This window comes from Pollicipes pollicipes, unplaced genomic scaffold, assembly GCF_011947565.3.
Source record: "Pollicipes pollicipes isolate AB1234 unplaced genomic scaffold, Ppol_2.1 Scaffold_3447;HRSCAF=4054_pilon_pilon_pilon, whole genome shotgun sequence".
Lineage (NCBI taxonomy): Eukaryota > Metazoa > Arthropoda > Thecostraca > Pollicipedomorpha > Pollicipedidae > Pollicipes > Pollicipes pollicipes.
This window is the reverse complement of record NW_023596297.1, coordinates 26,994,460-27,017,013: the sequence shown is the minus strand read 5'-3', so window position 1 is coordinate 27,017,013 and position 22,554 is coordinate 26,994,460. Positions and strand designations below refer to the sequence as shown.

Here is a 22,554-nt window from a genome sequence, read left to right as displayed (position 1 = left end):
CCGCCCGAAGTTAACCGTTACACTTGAGTACTCTTCTGGCGTGGAGTTGTAATGGTCTTCGTAACAATATTCGCTGAGCAATGGCGCCGAGCCCAAAGCCAGCCCTGCAGAGCATTTGGTCCAATTTTTGAGCAGCTGCCTCGCGTGATCTGAACCGTCCGTCGTCGGTGGCTCCTCCTCAGCTGTAGTTGATGTGCCACCTAAGCCGTGTTGTCGCCAACAGCTACCCCGCAGCTGGCGGAGCAGCCCGGGCAGGCCGGCCTGCTTCATGCGTGACTTGCCCCTGGCGCGCGAGCACCTGGTCAAAAACCCACCCAAGGACTACGTGTCCGAGTATCAAGGCATCTTCCGACAGAAGCCATTCCACAGTGAGTGGCGTTGGCGGCGCTGGTGCTGGGTGGAGGCCAGGGTCTGGATGAGGTGCCTGGCTGCGGCCTGACGCCGCCGCCCGGCACGGCCTGACGCCGCTGCCCGGCACGGCCGACGCCGGCCGCTGGCGCGTCCGTTTGGCTGGACACTTCTTGTTACGCTTTCAAGCAGGGGTGTAGTAACACAACGCACTGGGACGCGGTTTACGCAGCTGCGCGGCTTCCTGGATGCAGTTCAGACTTACCGAACGTGATAGAGTGACAAAAGTGACAGTCACTGTGCTGTTGTGGTGGGGATGTATTTGTATTTGTATTATTATTTTGTATTATTTGTATTATTTGTATTGGGTGCATTTTTATTTGTATTTGTATTAATACCCTCGTATTTGACCCAATGCTGAACTAGACCGTAGTTTGATTTCACTGCGCGTATCGACCACCAGTTTCGTGCTGAAAAAACACTTGTGTTTAGTCAGTTCCGTGTCCTGCACATGCTCAGGGCTGTTCTGTGTACCAAAATACATCACGACGTTCGTTCTCAGTTTCAAATAAATCCGTTACCCGGCATGAGCATGAACACATCGATTGACGAAAGGCAATCCAGCCTCTTCAATGCCGGATGTTTCGTGGCATATCCATGTCAAATCGCGTTGGCATCACAGGCTTACATGCGTCCAGCCTTTCATTCATAAAACGGTTTCAAGCCAGCGTCCGACCAGTAAGCTGCATTGTAAGCTGCCACTCTGTCCGACATCCTCTTGGGTCACGGCCAGTGGATCAGTTCCTTTGACCCAGGCGAAAGGAGGTGCAAAGCTTCACAGTCCCACGCCCGCTCTTCAGCGGACCTGGCTGGCAACCTGCTCGCCGGAGAAACCCCGAGATCATCTGCGAGACGGGCTTCACGCACGAGAGAGGGGCTGAGGGCGGCCCACAGGCCCGGCACTACGTCACACCCACCACCGCCTACCAGAGCGAGTTCCCGCCAGTTCACGTGAGACGTGGGGGGGGGGGGGGGACGACAGGCGGGGGCCCTAACGCTGATGGAGCTGGGAACGTGTGCTGCCTGCTCCTAGCCAACAATAACCGCTTTGTACGCAATCCAACATGACATAATACACGCGATGTTGTTGTTGGTACGGAATTACGGTGCCCTTAACTAACTGTTCAATAGCTTCCTGAGTGTTTGTGAGAGTCAGGTAGGACTGTTGTCTCAAGTCTGTTCTACATGGCCTCCTGCTATTCATCCCATCCTTCTCAGGATATTCGTCTCTCTCTCTCTCTCTCTCTCTTCTCTCTCTCTCTCTCTCTCTCTCTCTCTCTCTCTCTCTCTCTCTCTCTCTCTCTCTCTCTCTCTCTCTATCTCTCTCTCTCTCCTCTCTCTCTATCTCTCTCTCTCTCTCTCTCTCTCTCTCTCTCTCTCTCTTCTCTCTCTCTCTCTCTATCTCTCTCTTCTCTCTCTCTCTCTCTTCTCTCTCTGCCCTTCGTTCTTTTTTTCTCTCGCTCGCTGGTTCCACCTCGTTAAACCCACAGCCACATCCTCCTAACGAGCCGCGTGTGCCGCCCTGTTTCTCTAACGTTGACGCCTCCCCCTCAGCTGAGGCCGCCCGACCGACTGCCGTCCAACAACAACGACACGCGGGACGTGGGCACCGGCTACCCTCACCACCGCGCCGTCCTGGTGGGCGGCATCCTACGGCCCCCGCGAACGTAAGCCCGTCACTTACCAGCGCCCGGTGCCAAGAGACTGATCATGGCCTGGCGCGTGGACGTGACTACCAGACCACGACCTTGTCACTCTCCCTCTAAAAATGAGTGTCCAGGATCAGCAGCCGCGGGCCATTAGGACGGTTCATAGTGGCCAGCCTCAATCCGCTCGTACAGCACATGGCTCGAGTCACTTTATCAAAAAAGAGGCCGGTGAATTTTCCAAAACAAATAAACCTGTCGTGAAAACAGCATACAGGCCTGAGTGTGGTGGCACGTTTGTTAAATTTTATTGACCTGAAGGTATGCGTAATTTTGACGAATCTTAAGCAGTTGTCTCCATTTGAAAATGTCATGACTTGTGTTTTCATTAATTTGCGCTAACCGAACTGTCACCGATCCCGGACAATCCTGTCAACCGTTTCATGCAACAACCCAGCCTGTCGTTCATTATTCATTTTGGCGAACCAAAGGCCTTGTTTTTCCAGTTTCAGTTCCACCATGGTTTCGACAAAAGCATGGCACACGTTTTTCAATTTCACCCAACCAAAGCTACATAAAAGCTTTTGTCAGGATTTCATCAAACTCCGCCCATTTGCGCAGATCACTTTTTAGATACTTTTCTACGCCCAAGGTGGGCTGAATTTAGATTGAAACCGTGATTATAAATAACATCATCAAGGACATCACAATTCCGCTCAAACTATTCAGAATCAAATTATATTGTCTAATAGGATCATTAACCTTGCCAAGCGGGTCCATAGAGAATGAGAGGGTCCTATCTGAATGTACCCGGATTCTCTCGGCCGATCCAGCATTGTTGCCATGCATTTCATGCACGGGACACCCGGACCAAAAGGCAGAAGGCAACTCACGTAGTTTCGCCGAAGACTTCCCTTATATTTCACCAGGGGACCACTTAACGCATACTCGTTTGCATGTCATCACGACCACCTAAAAGGCTGACATGCTTGTGAAAGGGACTGAGCTGCTGTTTGGTAACTGGACGGTCTTTGGGCAGGAAAACGGGCACTGGGCAGCTAAGCAGATTGCGACTATCCAAAGGCTCATAGCTTTCAGACGTGTCAAATATGGGGGCTCTGAGGCCTAAGTAGACCTGAATCACTTGTGGGACCCCTGATTATCCGGCGGGTCATCTCAATGGTCAGATCGCTCTCCAGTGGCCCACAGTGACCCCCAGCCGCCGGAAAGACATCCGAGTAGCGAAAAGGCCACATGAGCGGCCAGATGAACACTAAGCAAGGGTAGGCCGCCTTGAGTATTTAATGCGACTGTTGGTCAGCCATAGTTTCCTGAGCGGCTGCGAGGTTCGTAAGAGAGCAGGAAGACTCTTGACCTGAATGTGGGATTTTTGAGCGGTCCAAAAGAGCTCTGAGCAGGATTCAAAATGGGGATGTACAGCTGGAGGGCCCTGAACGACCAAACGAGCCACCCGGCGGCCAGAAGGACCTTAGCAGCCAGGGTGAGGTTAAAATGGCCAAACCGACCCCTGAGGAGCTAAAAGACCCCTTTGAGGCTAGAGGGGCACTGGGCAAACAGAGTCTTGGGAGTTCACAAGGAGCCCTAGCGTCCTTGGACCACCTGAGCGGTCAGGGACCCACGAGTAGACATGAGGTTTCTTGGGCGGCAGGAGGATAGCATGGATGGCCCTGAGCAGATGGTGAGACCCCTAGTGTCTAGAGAGTCGTGGGGACGCAGCCAAATGGCTCTAGGGACTAAACGTGCCGCTGAGAGGCCAATGAGCCGTCAACAGCCAGGTAAACACTCAGGTGGCCTGAAGGGCCACTGAGCGACCAGAGGTGTCCCTTGGTGGCCAGAGGGACCCTGGCCGATCAGTTAAGTCTCTGAGTCGTCTGAGTCGTCAGGACGCCACCGGCCATGGGCTCTACAATAGCAGGAAAGGCACTGGACTGCTAAAAAGTTCGTGCGGGGCCAGAGAGACGCTGGGCACACAGAGGACCCTGAGAGGTCGATGCGGCCTCTGAGCGGCCAAAGATACACTAAGTAGGCCCCGGGGTCGCTTCGCGCTCAGAAGGAATTCTAAAATGCCAGAGGAAAATGCTACAGCTGTAGCAAGAAGCAATGAGTAGTAGCTATGTTAAGTAGGTACAAGGACACTGGAGCGGCCAGGGTGTCCGTAAAGGCCAGGTAGAACCTACTGGACGCGGGAACAAAGTCTCGGGATTGGCACCAAACATCGAAAAAACATAAGCAATGTGGGTAGGAAATAACGCAGGAAAAGGAGCAGATATGCCGTGGTTTGAAAATACAGTGCATGGAGAGAATGAAGGTGTCAGGGATTGTTTTCGAAGACAAAGATGGGGTTATGTTCGCTTGCAGTTTTGATTTGAGGCTCGATGAAACGCAGCTAGTTATAAGATCTCGGTAGAAGAGCTATTTAGCATTGTACGGAAAAGATAACTGTTATAAAACCCTCTTCATACCCAAATTTAACCACTTGTTCGCAGCGATCAGGATCACAAGTACAAATTTTTTTCGACTTATGTATATTACACTGTTTAGGTTCTTGTGTAACGGAGAGCAGAATAGAGCGATTCGGGAGACTGCACGCAGATGATGGAAGGATTAGGCACGTCTGACTTTACGCTTGCATAGCTGCCTTCAAGGCATCACGGGTTAAGAGGGGAATTATTTCGACACGTTTATGAATCAAGAGATTTGCCCTTATGGTTGGTGAAGGTAAACTTATCTGAATCAGAAATAAGGCATCGCTTTAAATGGTTGCAAGGAACACCAAAAGTCCGTTTTGGAAGGAAGTAATTTTAGAATGTAGTGGACTCATGAAAGCGTATAAGATCTTTGAATGCTTGGAAGTTAGCCGGTGTCATCTTTGGTATTCAGATGTAACGAAATTCGCGAAACGAGGGATAGATACAGGACTGGCGTGTAAAAGGTCAGATAATCCTGAACAATTTGCTTTGTAGAAATGGTCTGCTGACAAGTTTCAGCAAGTTAAGATGCTTACATGGTATACACAGCACATTGTTCGAATACTTGGGCCTTACAAACAACTTTCCGCGTGCATTGGTTCGTTCTGGGAAGGAGAAGCTGCCAGCACCTATTATTCATCCAGCGATTTCGCTCTTTTTGTGATGTTCCAAGGGGGCAACTATGTATATATCATACTTGCTTGGACAAATATCACGGGAATGAACACAAATGCCCTTATGTGCACGGGCATGAACACAAATGTCCGATGGTGTGTCCGTCCCGGTGGCTCAGTTGGTTAGAACGCCTGCATTCCGATCCACCCACCCGTGGCGGGGTGGGTTCGAGTCGCTTTAAGCGCTCGCTATTTGCTCTTGACAGGTGTGACCTGTGGCCGGTGGCAGCGGTCGCGCTTAAGGTCAGCTGACGTCAGAGGGCAAGACGAGCCGCATCGAGCACTGCGCCACGTCAAACTTTTGCCGCTAAATTATGTCATTGCCTGGAATTGCGCGATCGGATGGTAGGGGTCAGGGCTCGCGCAACAAGCACTGCACAGCGTTTGGTCTGATCCCAGAAATCCATCCATTCAAAGGGTGCAGATCAAATCCTTAAAATAAATCAAAAATGGGGAGACAAATGGAGATAACGATACGGCGAAAATAATTGCTGGTGTGATACAGAGCGGAATAGCTTTGAAGCCACATTAACTTCACGGTACAGGGCGCTGCATTATAAGATAATAACAAGGACCCATGTTACAAACAGCCTTCTTTGAAACACTGGTACTGCAGAAAGCAGTGACTGGGCATTTCAATGTTACGGGCACTACTGGCCACCAGTTTTGGGACTGTACCACCGTTCAACGATTTTGAATAGAAATAAGAACGTAGTTATCGGAAAACAATATTATCAGGGGCGTAATTGAGTGCAATGGGTCGGGAGTAATACCGGGAACAGCTTAAAATCAGTTGACGAATGAAGTGGCTGTATGCCTCAAAATCATAATCAGAGGGGTTGAGGCCTACATCTCAATCGCGTTATCTCTGCTTGAAAAGTGCAGATAAATGGAAGGTTTTATCGCAACACCACATGGAGCATTGATCCAGGATGAGAGGAAATGGACAAACCTGAGGCGGGAACGTGATGTCTGAGATGGCTGTTGAGGCCTTTTGGTAACATGTTTGTAACACGACATAAGCGAACGGCGCAAATAAATGCAGCTGATTCCCTATGAACTCGATTGCTGGTGCACCCATTTGCAATGACTGCATAGGATGTGTGTTTGTGGTTGTCAACGATATGTATTGTGTGCCACTTGTAACATAAACGACACAAAGCGATGAAAGGAAAAGGCAGTAAGTACCTATATTAAGTAGCTATAAAGAGGCTCAAGCGGACAGGGGTCCATGATGGCCAGGTGGGGCCCACTGGGCGCGAAGAGAGACCGCGGTAGCCATATGGGGTCTGCTGAGCAGCCAGAAAAGAACTTAACGCGGTATTATAAAGCTTGTTTAGCTCTTTCCATTCAGCAAGAACATTTTTTACTGCGCTGCGCGCCTGGAAAAGAAACCACCCATACAACCAGTCGGACCCCGGATCCTCCAAGTTTTAAGTTTTCCAGTGTGTGGGTGGTATGAACCCCCAAATCCCGCCATCCATGTCATCTCCTCCTCATCATCAATCATCTTCAGCCACGTGCCTATACATAGGTGGGAGGCTGCCTGCGCTTCAATCTGGCGCTGTCAAATCTGACAGATGTTGTAGCTGTGTTGCCATGTTTAATTCTGACCTGTGCTTTAAGATTTGTATCAGATAGGAATCAAGTGATTTGATGCGATCGTCTCTGAGCTCTATGTTGCAATGGGTCTCAATGACGTTGTTTGAATTGGGTGAATTTGGAACAAGAGCGCCACCAACACATAGTTTGCTCCGTAACATATTAAGCAACTTTAGTGATATGCCTTTGATATGATCTGATTTTCGTTGTTGAAGTTCACGATAGAAAGATGACTTCAACTGGTCGCCAAGGAAGGTACGCCGCAAGCGACTATCACGAGTTCGCTGTCGGGCGGGTATTGATCGCTTTCAAAGATTTTAGTCTTCCAAGTTTACTTTTCAATCCTGCCTTTTTCTTTATAGGCGATACCAGTTTGACTTCGACAATCCTACCAATAAAGAAACAAAGGATAATCTTCTTCCGACGAAAATCAGCAGCTCCGGCTTCAACTCCAACAATCCTATTAAACTACTTCAGCTCGACTCCAGGTCATTCTGCACCGACTACAAAGACAGGTGAGATTGGCAACAGCTGAGTCTTCTAACAGAAAACGATGGGCGGTTAGGCAAAGTGGCTGTGCTTAGGATGGGTGGCAAAACGCAGACTGCAAGTGCAAAGCATCATGTGAGTGTATTTTGCACGGTTCTGCGCGCTGATGTTGGAGCAGACTAGTTTAAGATTTTCCTCGCTCGGGCTGTGTAAGCTGCGCATTTCGATACGCACCACATCATATTTCGATACGCACCACATCATATTTCGATACGCACCACATCATATTTCGATACGCACCACATCATATTTCGATACGCACCACATCATATTTCGATACGCACCACATCATATTTCGATACGCACCACATCATATTTCGATACGCACCACATCATATTTCGATACGCACCACATCATATTTCGATACGCACCACATCATATTTCGATACGCACCACCACATTTCGATACGCACCACATCATATTTCGGTACGCACCACATCATATTTCGATACGCACCACATCATATTTCGATACGCACCACATCATAGTTCGATACGCACCACATCATATTTCGATACGCACCACATCATATTTCGATACGCACCACATCATATTTCGATACGCACCACATCATATTTCGATACGCACCACATCATATTTCGATACGCACCACATCATATTTCGATACGCACCACATCATATTTCGATACGCACCACATCATATTTCGATACGCACCACATCATATTTCGATACGCACCACAACATATTTCGATACGCACCACATCATATTCGATACGCACCACATCACATTTCGATACGCACCACATCATATTTCGTACGCACCACATCATATTCGATACGCACCACATCATATTTCGATACGCACCACATCATATTTCGATACGCACCACATCATATTTCGATACGCACCACATCATATTTCGATACGCACCACATCATATTTCCATATGCACTAGAACAGACTGAGCCGCTGCATACGGGCCATTGTGCTCATGGTGGGACCCGCACCATAAAGCGTGCCTATCAGCGCAGCATCCAATCTTGGCGGTGCCGACAGCTCTTAAACACGGCCAAGTCCGTCCCGCGTTCAGTCTGTAGTTCCACGCATGTGTCGGGAGATGACTCACAAGAAGCGCGAACCTGGGGCCCATTTAGACGCCCAAGTGCTGTTACACCCGGTCTGTAGTTCCGCGCATGTGTCAGCAAATGACTCACAAGAAGCGCCAACCTGGGGCCCATTTAGACGCCCAAGTGCTGTTTTTATCGGCCGCCACCGCGTTCCGAGTGCGTTGAAGGGTGAAGAGCATTGCATGCCGGTGTCATGGCTCAGCCGGTCTGCGCAATGCTTGACGCACTTGGTTTTGCTTGCGGACAAAAAGTTCCTACCTACGCTCGCGTGTTTGTTTGCCACAAGCGAGACGTGAATTAGCCCTCGCACGGCGGTGGTGGCTGCCATCCCCAGGCGGTTCTTCACAAAGGACGACTTTAAATGGCAGCACCGTTTTTTTCTTACATCGCCGATGGTACGTTCTTTGTGTGAGCCTTGCGACACGGTTGAAAACGAGTCCTGACACCTGGCTGAGCTGGAGCGTTCGTTTTTTAGGGTTGGCATGTTGAGTTTTGGCCACGTGCCGTTTTCTGTCTGGCATGTGATGATAATAAAGATGCATAAATGGGTGTCAAATTGTCGCGAATGAAGGTTCCAAACCAGGCACGACTGGTCAAAACATTGCACTGGTCAGGTTGGTCCTACGCCACCTACTCTCTACACATGATTTGGGTCACGACTCCGTGTATGTCTTGATGAAACACACTGTGTATTAGTGCCAAGGTTTGTTATAAAAACACGCATCCTCGGTCTTTTATTGTCAAGGATTAATGCTGATTTGACCTATTAGGCTGCCATTACACCAGAAAGTTTTAGAGATTTTCTTTTTGCAGCTTTTATCACCGGCTAAATGCCGCCTTTTGTACCCTAGTAGCTTGCTTTGCATCACGACGGTTCACCTTGTGGGGTGGTGTACCGGTTCGGTGTTAAGCTCGTACCCCTGAACCCGCGGGCCGCCCTCCGACCACGTCTGACGCGCGACACGTGTGTCGACCCGGCAGGTTCGTGGACCTGACGCCGAAAGGCGCCGCGCGCGAGGGACACACCACCGGCAACATCACGGCGCGCACGCAGATATTCTACCCGCTGGCTTCCTTCCGGCACCACATGCAGGCGCACAACGACAGCGCGCTGCCCGGCCGCCAGGCGTACGTGCTGCGCTCCTGGGCCGCGCGCAGCGCCCCTGGCGGCATCGGCACGCAACAGCGCGATGGTCCGCTGGTGGAGCCCGTGTAGTCGGCGCCAGGTGGCGCCGCGTGCCGGCAACATGGCGACTGAGCCCCGAGGCATCCTGTGGCCTCGAGACTGGTGTGTCTACACTCTGTCTCTTGTGTTGTGTCTTGTTGAAATACACTGCAGTGGCGAGCGTGTTCTTGCGCTGTTCAACCTGTAGTTATGTCGCCTCACTGACGACCTGCCCTTGCAGCCGTCGTCTACAGTTAGCGGTGAACAATATGCTCAAACATTCATGTTCAACACTCCGCACAGGAGCCAAACCTGGCGGCATCCGTCATCTACAGGGAGCTACAGGGAGCTTTTACATTTTCAATGAAACTTCATCAAGCCCTTCCAACGCCATATAGGTCATTTAAGACAGATAGATGACGCTAAGTTCTAAAAGTACTGGCTTGTTGCCTGTTGACCTGCAGGATGGTGGATGGATGACAATCAGAAGGCGAGTGGCTATGGGCACGATTTTTCGGCGTTTGCTATCATCCGGTGCGTGGAGAGGGAAGAGGAAAGGATTCAAAGGTCGCGACAGATATACTATCTCTGTCATTGCCGGTTCTGAGCTGACGGTTAAAAACATCACGCCAGCTCGAAGCTGCGGTACAATCTAGTGATACCGTGGTGGTTAGTTCATCCTCAGCTGCTCTTTTTCTGGTCTTCACCCATCTGGCAGCCCACGCTTCTTCAACAGCAAACAGAATGGCACTATTATAACGCAAGGCTATTTATCTACCCTCATACGAGGACACGTTATGGGAGGCGTACTAAACGAAGAAATGCGCACAGGAATCGTTTAAAATCTTATGCAGTCTGGTTTGACACATTCTGGGTGACGTTCACCAAAACTCCACGCTCTTTAGCAGGCGGCATCCAACGTAATTTTTGTCGCCCCATGCTTGACTTCACTGAGAACAGACTGGCGCCTTGGCACGCCAGGCATGCTTCACACGGCACGACTCGACATGCCACGTGTCGCATCCATTGGTGACGTCATCTCGGTGTGTGGCTGGTTAAGGCAAGGGGCGTGCATCACGGCCTTTGTCAATGCTATTATTCTGTGATTTTTCACTTTTTGTGTTTTGTTTTTGCCACCAGCACGCTGCCCCCGCTTGATCCATCAAAGTTCACTTGTACTAATGTTCAGTGGCGATGAAGTTGACTGCCATTTCCCAAACGCCGACATGCTTGCTTTGGGACGGAGTTCTATGAGACTCTTCCAGCGGAGATCAGCAAATCATCCGTCCAAGTGGAGTTTAGAATGAACATAGGAGCTGAGGCTCGGGTTATCTCGCAGGTTCTTCGTCAAATGAGCTTTATACTTAGAGACTTTGGTGAACGGATCTTGCGTACTTATATCCTTCATCACATTTCGCACAACCTTTTGCCATGCGCACTTTTAGGCGCATACACATGGTTGTTACTATCTTTTACCGACGGATATCTTCAGGGAACGAACCTCTTAAGGACGAACTTTTCATGTCACGAAATTCATAACCTACGTATATTTTCCCGACGAACTACAGGCGTACGAATTTTATCCTTCGAACAAATGGCGCACAAACTGTATGCACATTTTTCCACAGCCGATGCGCTATGGCTGGGGGGAACATGTATCCAGGCTTGAATGAAAGAAAGCTGCTCATCTGCTTGGAGCTTGTTATGAATTAGGTCCATTCATGGGGGAAGATGCTACTGTCGTGTTTTCTACTCGATATGATGTTTTATGTGGTTGCTCACGAAACTGTAGAGAGTGGTAGCACAATTTGGAGATGCAATAAATGCTCTTTTTCAAAATAGCCGCATTTTTATCGGGGAACAAATTCAGTGAGTGAGGTTTGATTTTGATCCGACTTATTCTTATTCGAGGAACAAAACTGCTGGAGGAAACGAAGAAATCGTATCAAACGGCCCGTGGCTGGTATTCGTTCCCATGTGGCCTCGCAGTGCCAGCACTCCTGTGCTATGATAAGCCCCTTAGCTCAGGCAGGCGTTTAATTTCCAGCATTTCCAGAGGTTACGCCGCACCCGATGCACCAAGGCAAGAGGAAGTAAATAACTAACGCATGATGGCCATGATACCTCTTGCGAAATACACCATGGTTATCTCTGAATTCCACCATGCACCAGATTGTCTTGAAAGCAGATATATAGATCGTTCGCATTGGCGGGTTGTAAGCCGTGGCATTTACAGTTGTGACTCTTACGATTTATGCCGGAATTACCACTTTGAAGCGGTGTTGAAAATATTGGCCGTGTCACCGTCATAAATCTTACGAGTCTTCTGTTTGATGAATAGTGAAGGGGCCGTCTGAAAATTCGCAAAACAGAGCATGGCTCTGTAGCCCATATTTCTACTGTCTGCTTGCATCATCAGATCGTCGCCATTGCGAGGAAACTTGTACAGAGATGGCTTCCCGGCTCATACCGTATGTGTTTCCTCGTACTGCCAATGTTACGGGTCCGATGAGGTCCCATGCGTCCTCAAGGTCCTGGCACCCCCGCCTGATGCCACCTTGCTGTACGATACCTTTGCGGTACTCGGCACTCACTGGCACGCACGCCGGCGCCTGTGAGGGTTGCCGCGCCCTCTCCGCGTGCAACACTCGGCTTCCACCGCCGCCTTATTCGAAAGTGGCCGGGATCAATCCTCCGTTCAAGGAGAGCGAAAGCGCGCGATCGCGCTGTGAAACGGCGGGAACGATTGCCCTGCAGACCCTCATGGCCGCGACCGCGTGCGGGGCGGCGCCCGCCGGTGGCCGCGGCCGCGTGCGGGGCCGGCGCCCGTCGGTGGCCGTGCGTGCTGGCGTCCAGGCGCCGCACGCAGCGGCCAGCCCGTATAAAAGCGCCGGGCGGACGGATTTCAGCAGGCATTCCTCGCAGCGAACACCCGCTCACGTCCCGTTCTGTAACATGAAGGTATGTGGTGCGCCGGATGTCCTAGGAGCTGGGGTTGCCGGAAGGGAGCGGGGACTCTGGAGTCTGCGCGCAGCACAGATCGCCTGATCTATCACGCGCATTCATGCGCAGTCTTCGCACAGGCCCTGCTGTCGGGCCGAAGGCTTTTTCAGCTGGGAATAGGGCATTGCTTTGTGACGTCAGCACCTTAATCGCTTGGCCACAGGTCACATTTGGAGCCCACCAGCCATAATTCGCGGCTTCGCAGTACTAGTTTCACACTCAAGCGGAATTATCACCTCCGTCCGCTTTAAAGACAGTTATGATTGAAGAGCAGCAAAGCGGTGCGATGTTTTGCCAACACCCACAGTCGTTCTGTTTTCAAAGCGATTTTACTCTGTTCCAGTCAGCTACTTGCTCTGCTTGTCTCACACCGGCCACGCCCCTGTAGCTCGTTGAGCGCCTACCCGCACGGAGTGCGGGGGATCGGGTCTCGCAGACCGGGGCAGATCGAGCCTGGTAGAGCCGGGCAGGTCGGGTCTGGGCAGCCCGGACGGTGCGCCAGGCGCTGATCTGCACACCTTTTATCACAATCACTCGTTTTATGCTTTTGTACCGATCAGTATGAAACTTAATGGCCTCTTCAACAAATTTCAACATCTGGGACCGTTTTATTACAACGGCCACTTCTCACTGACTACAAAACAAGAATCGGAGGCCGCTACTCAGATTTTGTTCCGACAAAACTACTTGCCTTGTGAACGTCCAGAAGTTGACTGTTAGTGGCTTAAACAGCATATATTTCAGTTTTTTTCGTCTGACACGTTCTAGCCCAGGCAGCCTCACGGATGCCCGAAAGAAGCAGCTTGAGCCTCAAGCAGCGCAAGGCCAGGTCACGTGACTGATGTCTGGTGTCGTCGTTTTCAGCTGTTGATCCTGTCCTGTCTGGTGGCGGTGGCCGCTGCCAGTGGCTACGGTGGCGTCAGCGGTATATCGGCGCGTCGTGCCCGCCGGCGTGCCAGTCAAACACCCACGCTCAGAGTGCCTACCTGACGCCCGGCTACGGCTACGGCGGTCTCGCAGGAGGCTACCATGGAAGGTCATGCAGGGACACCTTGGAGGAGTTTGGGGTCGGCTACATTGGAGGTCTCGGAAGAGGCTACGCTGGAGGAATTAGAGGCTACAGTGGGCAGTGAGGGCTACGGTGGCTACGGAAGCTACGGTGGCTACGCTGGGGCCTACAGGGGCTACGGTGGCTACGCTGGAGGCTACCGAGGCTACGGTGGTTACACCGGGGGCCACGGATACCACTAAGTGGGCTCATAATCATAAAGCTAGTGGAAAATGATGGGAGCACGGCTCACCACTGCCGGACGTTATCAAAATGTGTGAATGAATATGTGCTGTTGAGCAAATAAAACATAGCTGCTGACAGTTTCCGTTTGCTTAGAGCGGCATGAAGCGCAAAATTGTAGTGGGCGTTTACTCTTTCAGACAGAAAGCCGTTTGATCAAACAAAATGACAATTCTACGACGGTGCCAGGGATGTACCAACGCAACGGGTATTGTGCGAGTGGTTGAACGCACTGGCGTATGCTGATAGCGCAATGCGATGTGGGCGATTTCGTTAACAGTATGCGGCAGGGGCACACTTCTCAACAAGAATGCCCAGAAATGGTTAAAAAAAAAGCTCTTTCCGTCATCGCTCAAGCGAAAATTGTTCGCGGTGCCCTCGGGGGTGTGTTGTAGCGTTGGCGTCAATTTTTGGGCGGTTCGGAGCGTTCGTGTTAATTTTTGGGCGGTTCGGAGCGGCTTGGGTTTTGATGGGTCCTTAGTGATGACGGACTTAGCGTTTCTATGCTTTCTCATGTTCTTTTCTTGTGTGATGTGTTTTTTTTTTTTGTTTTTCGGCCAATCCTCCGCTGCTGTCCTTTTATGGCTTAGCACAGACCCGCCTTTCAAAAACGTAACCTGCTTCTTGCTACAAGGGTATAAAGGATTTTAAAGTGATCTCTGAACTACCTTTCCATTGCAACGTTGGACTTGGTTAACCGATACAACTTGACGACTTTGGCTTTTGCTTTATGCAGACAAGCTCCATGGCATGGGTGGCAATGAATCTGGGGCACATAAGCTAAAGCTCCAGAGCGCGTACTGGCGACGATTTTTTTTTTTAAAACGTGCTTGAGGGTATCAGGCTTCGCCATGCGCTTAGCAATTCAAAACATATTTCTCCGCCCTAAGGAAGTGAGAGCAGGGGTTTGTTTTTTTTTTAAACACTTCCACTCGCGAGATGTGTCCAAGACAACGAATGTCACAAAAAAGTAATCTGAATTTCAGCACTCTATTTAGCATTTATTTACACCAGAATAAAATATATAGTAATAATAGTTCGAGAAAGGGAGTCAGCCCGAGTAGGCATGACAAGCACCCAGGCAACCGTTCTATGACGCATGTATTTGTGTCTGCGCTGGCACCCATAGCATTGCTACACAGTGTGGTGTGGTGAGGGAAGGCGGGAAAGGAAATAGCGCAAATAAGCCACCCCAGCCTCAAAGCGGGGACCTTATGAAAAATCGGTGTGTCCTATATGTAGCTTCAGGGAGGGGACACTTTCAACGTCCATTTAGGTACCCAAATCCTTTCGCAAGATATCCCTAATGGTTAATTGACCTTAAAAAGCAAACCAGTAGTTGGCAGCAAGCTTATTTCATCATAACCCGATGCTTGCCTGCCGTTATATCTTCAAAGTGGAAGCATTCCTTCGAATTGCTGTGTGGATTGTCGTCCCTGCAATTTATATCAGAAAAAATGGAACGCCCTAAAATGACAGGCAATGGCCTCTTGGGCCCATCATAGGCTCCTGTGGCGATGCAGGTAGGTCTAAACGGGCCAAACAAGTGGCATTGAACGTGGCCAACAGATAGTTCCCTTGAAGGATGTCCCTTCTTTTTCAGAAACCGATTTGTGGACGAAAACTAATATTGCAGCACACACGTTGAAAATTTCACGAAGCCCAAAAAAAACAACGATGTCGTGGTCCCGCAGCCCCCCCGTCAAAAAAAAAACCGGAGATGCATTGGCCGCAGGCCGCTAACACCAGTTGACGGGCGCGTGTAAAAACGACGGTGTCGGAAATAGAATGCCACGCAAAGAGCCTTTCAGAAACTCCATTCCTGTAACATGACCGGAAGTTCGATGGGGTCGATATTTCACCGGCACCCAGACTTTGAGGGTGATTTCCTGAAGGGATTAACAGGATGTACTTCAGAGTACTCCATATCTTGCCCACGGCAGCCAATGTTGATTTTAGTCATGCCCACACTTATCAGGGGAAAAAATCCAGGTTGAAAACTTAACTGCATGCAATCAGAATAACGTTTGATGTCATTGTACGCTGTGCGGAGAAGTTACAGGTGCGCTAACCCCGAGTTTGCAGCGAAAAGTTTCGAGTTGTGCCCCCTCAAATTGCCGAATTCTTGCATGCGCCAAACACCGTTATGAAGTGTTCGTGTCCAAGATCACCTCCTGTAATGCTGTTCAATGAACCGGATTGGCGTGTTTGTCTGGACTTTTTCTTGGTTGAGGGTGCACAGAGAGCGAGCTTGGATATGAAATTCACGAGGGTAAGCGCGAATTACTGAAGCTTAGTTTTTTTGAGTGCACATCAAATTATCACGAGAACGACAACATCACTATTGTACGTACCTGTATTGAACGCGTGTATCTGAAAATGTGTGTGATGCTGATATAAAGTGAATTCCAGGGAACGGTGCATGTATTTATTTGGTTAATCTATTGTTTTACTTGTTATTTTGGCGGTATTTATTTGGTGAGCGTAGCTTTGGAATCGTCTTCAGGTTTGGCTAGCCCTTTTCACGCTGGCATCATGACACGGATTCATGACACCTGGTGGCATTCAGGTGAGCTTCGCTCTTGTTTAACAACCTCGTTTAGGTGTATTTCAGATTCGATACCAAAGTAAGTGTTCCCTGTCTAACAATGCCGGAATAAAAGATGCCGCTGTGAGTAATCAGTTCCTACGGATCGCACACTTGATTGCGGCTGGGCCATGCTTCGAGGTGCAAATCCCTTCGTAATCATTATGGTGCCTTGTCATTAGAATACATTTAAACGCAAACTAATGCATGACAAATATATGTGTATATAACTGAACATCACATGTGAATGGTAAAGAGTGACATAACACATACTTTTGTTCAGACAGCATATCTGTGGTATGGTAATACCAATCAAATGCTAACCAGACATTGGTGTTTACTAATGCGCCAGCGGGAACCAGAAACCGGACTTAGCACCTTGAAAAGTGGGCCGGGGGGGGGGGGGGACCAGGAAACATTTCTGGTGTTTGTGAGTGGGTCAAACGGGAGCCAGCATCGAAGGTCTGTGTATTTGTGAGAAGAAAAAAAAATGATGTCACGACCACTGTCCGACATTTAAAACATAACCAGTGAGAACGCGAAACCACGATATCGTATCAATTAAATAGCCAAAGGTATCCAGCAACTGGGAAGCGATATTCACGAGAGCAAAACGGAACCAGGAACCACAAATATGGTGTTCACGAGGGCGCTTTCGGGATCTACGAACAAACAATGAGAACCGGCCACAAGCATGCCAGTAACATTCATGAGATGACTTATTTCCAGGGAGCTAGAATCGCTTTTGAACTAGGGTGGGAGAGAAAAATTTCATCGCAAAAAGACCGTGCGGGAGTGAAAAAAAAATAATCAACTCACAAAAGATGGAATTTATGAGCTCGTGACTGATGCTTCAGCAAACAAAGACATCTATTTCAAGTTGGCATGGACGTAATATCAGGAACCTGAAAAACTATTTTCGTTTTTTTACATCTTAGGCCATTAAAATGAAAACAGTATACGTTAACAGCGCTCGGGTGGGGGAGCAAAAGACCCCCTCCCCCCCGAGGGCTTTTTCCCGAATAGGTTTCTGAACGGCAAGGCGTAGCCCAAATTTGCAAAGCTGTAGAAAATTGCCATAGCAGATCGTTTGACGTACAAATTTTAGATGTACCTTGTAAGGTCGCTGACCTATGACAGATCAAAGTCAGCCCATAGTTTCAGCGAAGGCAATTTCTAGGGTAGTCGTTCAATCTGATACAACAACGGAGTGTTTGACGAAGATATACATCTCTGGATGCTTTCTTAGATACCCCAAATATTGAATGAGGCAAATTACCGTTGATCTAAGGTCAGATATGATGGTCAGACCACGGTCAAAACCAACGTGATTTATTACTCTAGGGCTTGCTGTGTGGGATAGTTCCTAGGTGCTCATTTCGAATTTATTGACAGCACAAACGGTATTATACCTATTCGATTGACTTGTTAGAGGTCAGAGATGACCGAGGCCGAACGTTTTGTTTTAGGAACATACTGCCCAGCGTATCTTGTGTCGCTTACTCAGTGCAAAAACGCAGAACAGTCTTGTCTCATTTTGGTCACCATGACCTTCAAAGGGTCAAACAAGGTCAATGCCCTCAAATCGGCTTGTGGCCTTTTGCTTAGAGACAGATGTCTAGGTTCTAGGAGTGCTTTGGAGACCAACCGGAATTGACCTTGTTTGACCTTATTCGACCTGAATGTCATGACCTAGGAAGCTGAAACATTAACCTAAGTGAGTCTCACGTATAGGTCAAGACACCCTGTAAGTTTGGTGTCTAGCTTTCTTAGCTCCCGAAATCTCAGAGGGGGGGGGGCGGTCAAATTGACCCCGCCACCTGAGGCGAAGGGTATCTAGCCGGCCAACCGTGTTAAAGCACTAGTAATTTCATGATAAGTATTAGAAGTATAACAATTTATTAACACCAACAATTTGATGCTGCACTTTTCAATTCCCCTCCAGAGCACTTTTAAAACAAAACAAAGCAAAGGGATTCAATAACAAAATAACAACAGAAAACTCAACTGGCATAAAACAAAAGAGCCTTGGACTCCTACACATCAGCCCATCACCAAGGTCAAACACCATAGACATAATTCTCACTTCCGTTAAGATGGGGGCCAGGGAAAACAAACATTTTGTCACGGTTTCTAACAAAATACCAAGTACTTATTTCCATGAAAGTAGCCTATGCCTGACCTAAACAGGCCTTACATCATCTCATCCTTTATAACCTGTTTGTATCACAGCAGCAGTTGTGAGTTACTGATTCTTGCACAATCCCTATTGCCACTTGACCAGCTTAACCCAACTTAGAGTAGCTCATATGATGAACATCATCTCGGCTCACCTATCTGTTTACAGCAGCACTTGTCATAAAAGCATGATATTTAAAGCTAGTTTTTGGCTGGTTTCAACTTGCCTGTTATTAAGTTCACTTGTGTATGCTTGTTCACATCAGACAAAGTTGACAATACACGAATCAAGAAACTTTAAATCACTTTGAACAACTTACTTTGATTCTCTTGATTAGCATATGTCAAGGGCAATAATGGATATGCTCACAAAACAATTTTGTTCTCCAAAAATAGCATAACTTTTAGATGACCATGTCAGTATTGCTGCTTGCCTTTTCAGCTGCAGCAAATGCATCCATTTGGGCTTGTTTATTCATATATAATGACAAAGTTTGAGATGCTGGCTGCACATTTTAAATGGGGTGGTCGGACTATTTGTTACATACCAATATTTAACTCATAGCATAATTGCTATGCAGCTTGGAGTATCCCTGTGTTAAAAATAAAGAGCACATATACAGTACAGTCATTTGCCGGTCAGCAAACCATGACAACTACAGAAAGCATTTGGTTAAAGCAGCCATGAGGGACCACTTTTTTCAATTTACAACACAAGTTCAATTTAGAAGACATTCCTTGAACTTTTTACTCATGCACTTTGGGAGTGATGCAATTTAGTGGTTAAGTTTCCTCGGGAAAAAAGAAATGCGTGGATTAAAATTCTCTGCCAGGCCTTGCTGGTGTTTGCACCAAGCTCTGCTTTCGTGGTGTGGTGGTGAGGCCAAAAAATAGGGGATGTATGTGAAATGTACGTGAAAACCTTGCATTTGGCGCACAGCAGCAGACTGTGATGCATTTTGTAAACAAACCAAACTTAATGCGTGCAAGCGACTGGGGTCGCTGGGGTTCTTGGGCTTCGGAGGTACCTGGCGCCCTTGCTCTGCGCAAACAGACATGTTTGAGATGCAGGTGAGACAGGACATAGTCATGGGTGTCCAGGTTGTGCGGAAGCCTTGTTTATGCTTGGTGGTTTCAAGTGAGCTCGGTTTTGGATGACATCTTAAAACATCGGAAAGGGAAATATGGGTTTGGTATATGCGATTAGACAATGTCTGGCAGGAGTGAAAAATTCACATAAAATATGGGGGAAAAGAATGAAAAATTCGTCCTCATAGGGTGTTGCTTTACACCCAAGTCGGCAATTCTAGGACACCGCTAGTTTCTTTGGTCATGCATGCTACGTTTGACCTATTGCATCAATGCTTGTTGATATATACGTCCTGGCTACTGTGGCCATCTCGCTACAAGCTTTGTTTAAGCGTTTTCCCGGGATATGTTATCAGCTCGGAAGCGTGCAATGCTCGTGTGATCGCAAACTGGATATGCAGCACCAAATAAAATAATTATAGTCCCTAAACTACGCAAACATTTACTGGCTAGCACATAGGTGTTCTCCGACACCTTGTACACAAAACCTAAGTGAGGCCACATGTTCGAGCGTAATATTAAAAGTATGGACCGTTGCTGCATCCGGTGTCAAGGATTGTTACGCACTTCTCAACTCTTAATAAGGTAAAACGTAATTTTGAAGTTGCTGAGCAAAACCTCCTCAGGAAACGGCTTTTCGTTCGGAATCGATCATTCCTGCTTGGCGATGGAGACCTGTTGCAGGAGGCTACCGGCAGTTTTGCTTGGCAAATTACCTGTAAGTTAGCCTTGCAAAATTCCCAGATCCAATTCGCCGAGACTACACAACACTCAAGCAAGCAGTTCTGATTTTGCATGTACTCAGCTCAAACAAAGCCACCAAACGAAAAAACGTTGCAGCATATTGTGACCAAAGGATCTAGGTAGGCTGACGCACTTGAGATTTCTAACAGCCCAGGGACTACCCTACAACAACGGCTTGTGTTTGCCCACCTTGGCCAATCGCAAAATTTACTTGACCGCGCTTATATGAAGTGGAAAGTATTCGATATTGCAAGATGTATTTGTGCATTTGTTGAAGATGCCGTTACCACTCCGTCCATGTCGCAATAGTCTTCGCCCCTTTATCCGTTTTTGTTCTGTGCAGGTAAGGGTACACAAAAGCTAGAATGAACAGTTCAACCGGAACATCCTTTACGGCCGAAATTTGCCGTACAGCTTCGATGGAACCGCTTGTTCCGACCGTGCAAAACCCCAAGCGCCACACGCTTTTCGTTCCACAGTGACGGCTGACTCAGATTCCGATATGGTCTATTATTTCAGCAGACACGCACAGCTTACAGCATGCATGCAATTGTGCTTGTATTACTGAGGTATTGCGCCAACAAAGCACGCAGGCGAAGTCTGTGCACTAACAAGTGCGATTGCTTTGAACACTGATTGCGTCGGCCTCGCTCTAGTACTGTGACTGCGACTGACATCCGCGTCCCCAACCATACTAGACATCCGCGTCCCCAACCATACTACTGCCGACTCGTTTGCTTGGCTGATGCGACATGATTAACCTCAACGCCTCGTGTTGAGGCTAAATGCTGCAACATCGCGTGAAAAAACTAATAGAAACGTGCAAATGTTCAGCAAGAAGTGCGATGCTGCCAACGGTGCGGTAGCCCTAACGGTAAGGTGACATGCTGTCTGTGTCTCTGCCGCAGTCATCTCCCTCCAGAGCCGCCGATGGGAGCCCGCGGCATCACGCCCATTATTCGACCTGAAGGTCGTGCTGCGCCGCACTCGGAACCTGCACCTGCAGCCAAGCTGGCACCAGGGTCGAAAAACTTGCTCACTCGGGACTAGTTGGAGCCATTCTGGGACGCTGCAATAAATCCAAGGAGGAAAAGCTCTTCTACTTCCCGTGGTCATAGGCTGAGCCCCTATGCCCTTGGCTACCCCGAGGACGGACGGCCCTACCCCCCCCCCCCCCCCCAGCGCATTCCATCGCGTGCCCTTCTTGGATGTCATCCCCTTCTCCCTGCGGGAACAGGACGGTCTGGTCCGAGCGCACATTCCATTGGACCTGCCCTTTGTGTCCCCTCCCATCGGCAGAGCCAAGACTATGGGAGCGGAGAGTTGAGGAGACAGGACCGGAGATACCAGGGCGGAGCAGCAGGGGTTGCAGGGGACCTAAATGACGGGTAATTAACTTTCAATGTCAATTAAGTGGATTTTCGCCCGAACGAATTTTGCGCCCAGCACTATTTTTCAGCCACAGTAATGCGATGATGTCGCGCCCCATGACGTCAAATTAAAGCAAATGTTCTTTGGAAGAGGATAGGCCTATTGAAGTTTCAAACAAGCCGCGAGTAAACGAGGAAGAATCCACGCATTTTTGTAACGATGACGCACTCAGGTAGATGAAAGGCGTGAAATGTGCCACTTGACGTTATAATAGTCCCCTAGGACCCCAAGCTCTTATTCACAGTGCGCTGATCCTTAAGCCGCATACGCCCGCACGCACGGGGCGTACGCGCGCGTATGGGGTGTACGCGCGGTTGCGCAGCGGGCACAGCCGGGAAGTCGGAGCGTTTGGCATTGGCATCAGACTGAGGAGATAGGAGATGTCCATCCGTGCTTGCGTGACCATTAACCAAGAGGACCGGGTTTTTTTTTTAAACACCGCACCGCGTTCGTGGAACGCCCAGACGCAGGAGTACAGGATACCACATCCATCGCGTCGAAAAGTGAAGTGTTGATATGATGGGTGTTCCTTCGAGGGCATGTGAGGAAATGAAAATCCCAGAAGGCACGCCGTTAACATCATGGCTTGTGCTTCGTTGAAAAGTA

At 48.8% G+C, this 22,554-nt stretch overlaps 1 protein-coding gene across 1 annotated transcript; it reads left to right on the top strand.

The window, feature by feature from the left end:
• Positions 1-934: 934 nt before the first annotated feature.
• LOC119092368 (uncharacterized) lies at positions 935-9,798 on the top strand. Its single transcript, XM_037215332.1, has 5 exons — positions 935-963; positions 1,239-1,359; positions 1,963-2,075; positions 7,182-7,334; positions 9,442-9,798. The coding sequence occupies exons 1-5, from the start codon at positions 935-937 to the stop codon at positions 9,674-9,676; spliced, it is 651 nt and encodes a 216-aa protein (XP_037071227.1). The 3' UTR covers positions 9,677-9,798.
• The last annotated feature ends 12,756 nt before the right edge of the window (positions 9,799-22,554 follow it).

What these genes read in the sequence shown, in the direction of transcription:
- LOC119092368 (XM_037215332.1), top strand. Translation starts at nt 935, where the DNA reads ATGAGCATGAACACATCGATTGACGAAAG. An exon ending in ATCCTACGGCCCCCGCGAAC is followed by an intron (nt 2,076 to 7,181) that starts GTAAGCCCGTCA and finishes TTTTCTTTATAG; the next exon opens with GCGATACCAGTTTGACTTCG. An exon ending in TGCACCGACTACAAAGACAG is followed by an intron (nt 7,335 to 9,441) that starts GTGAGATTGGCA and finishes TCGACCCGGCAG; the next exon opens with GTTCGTGGACCTGACGCCGA.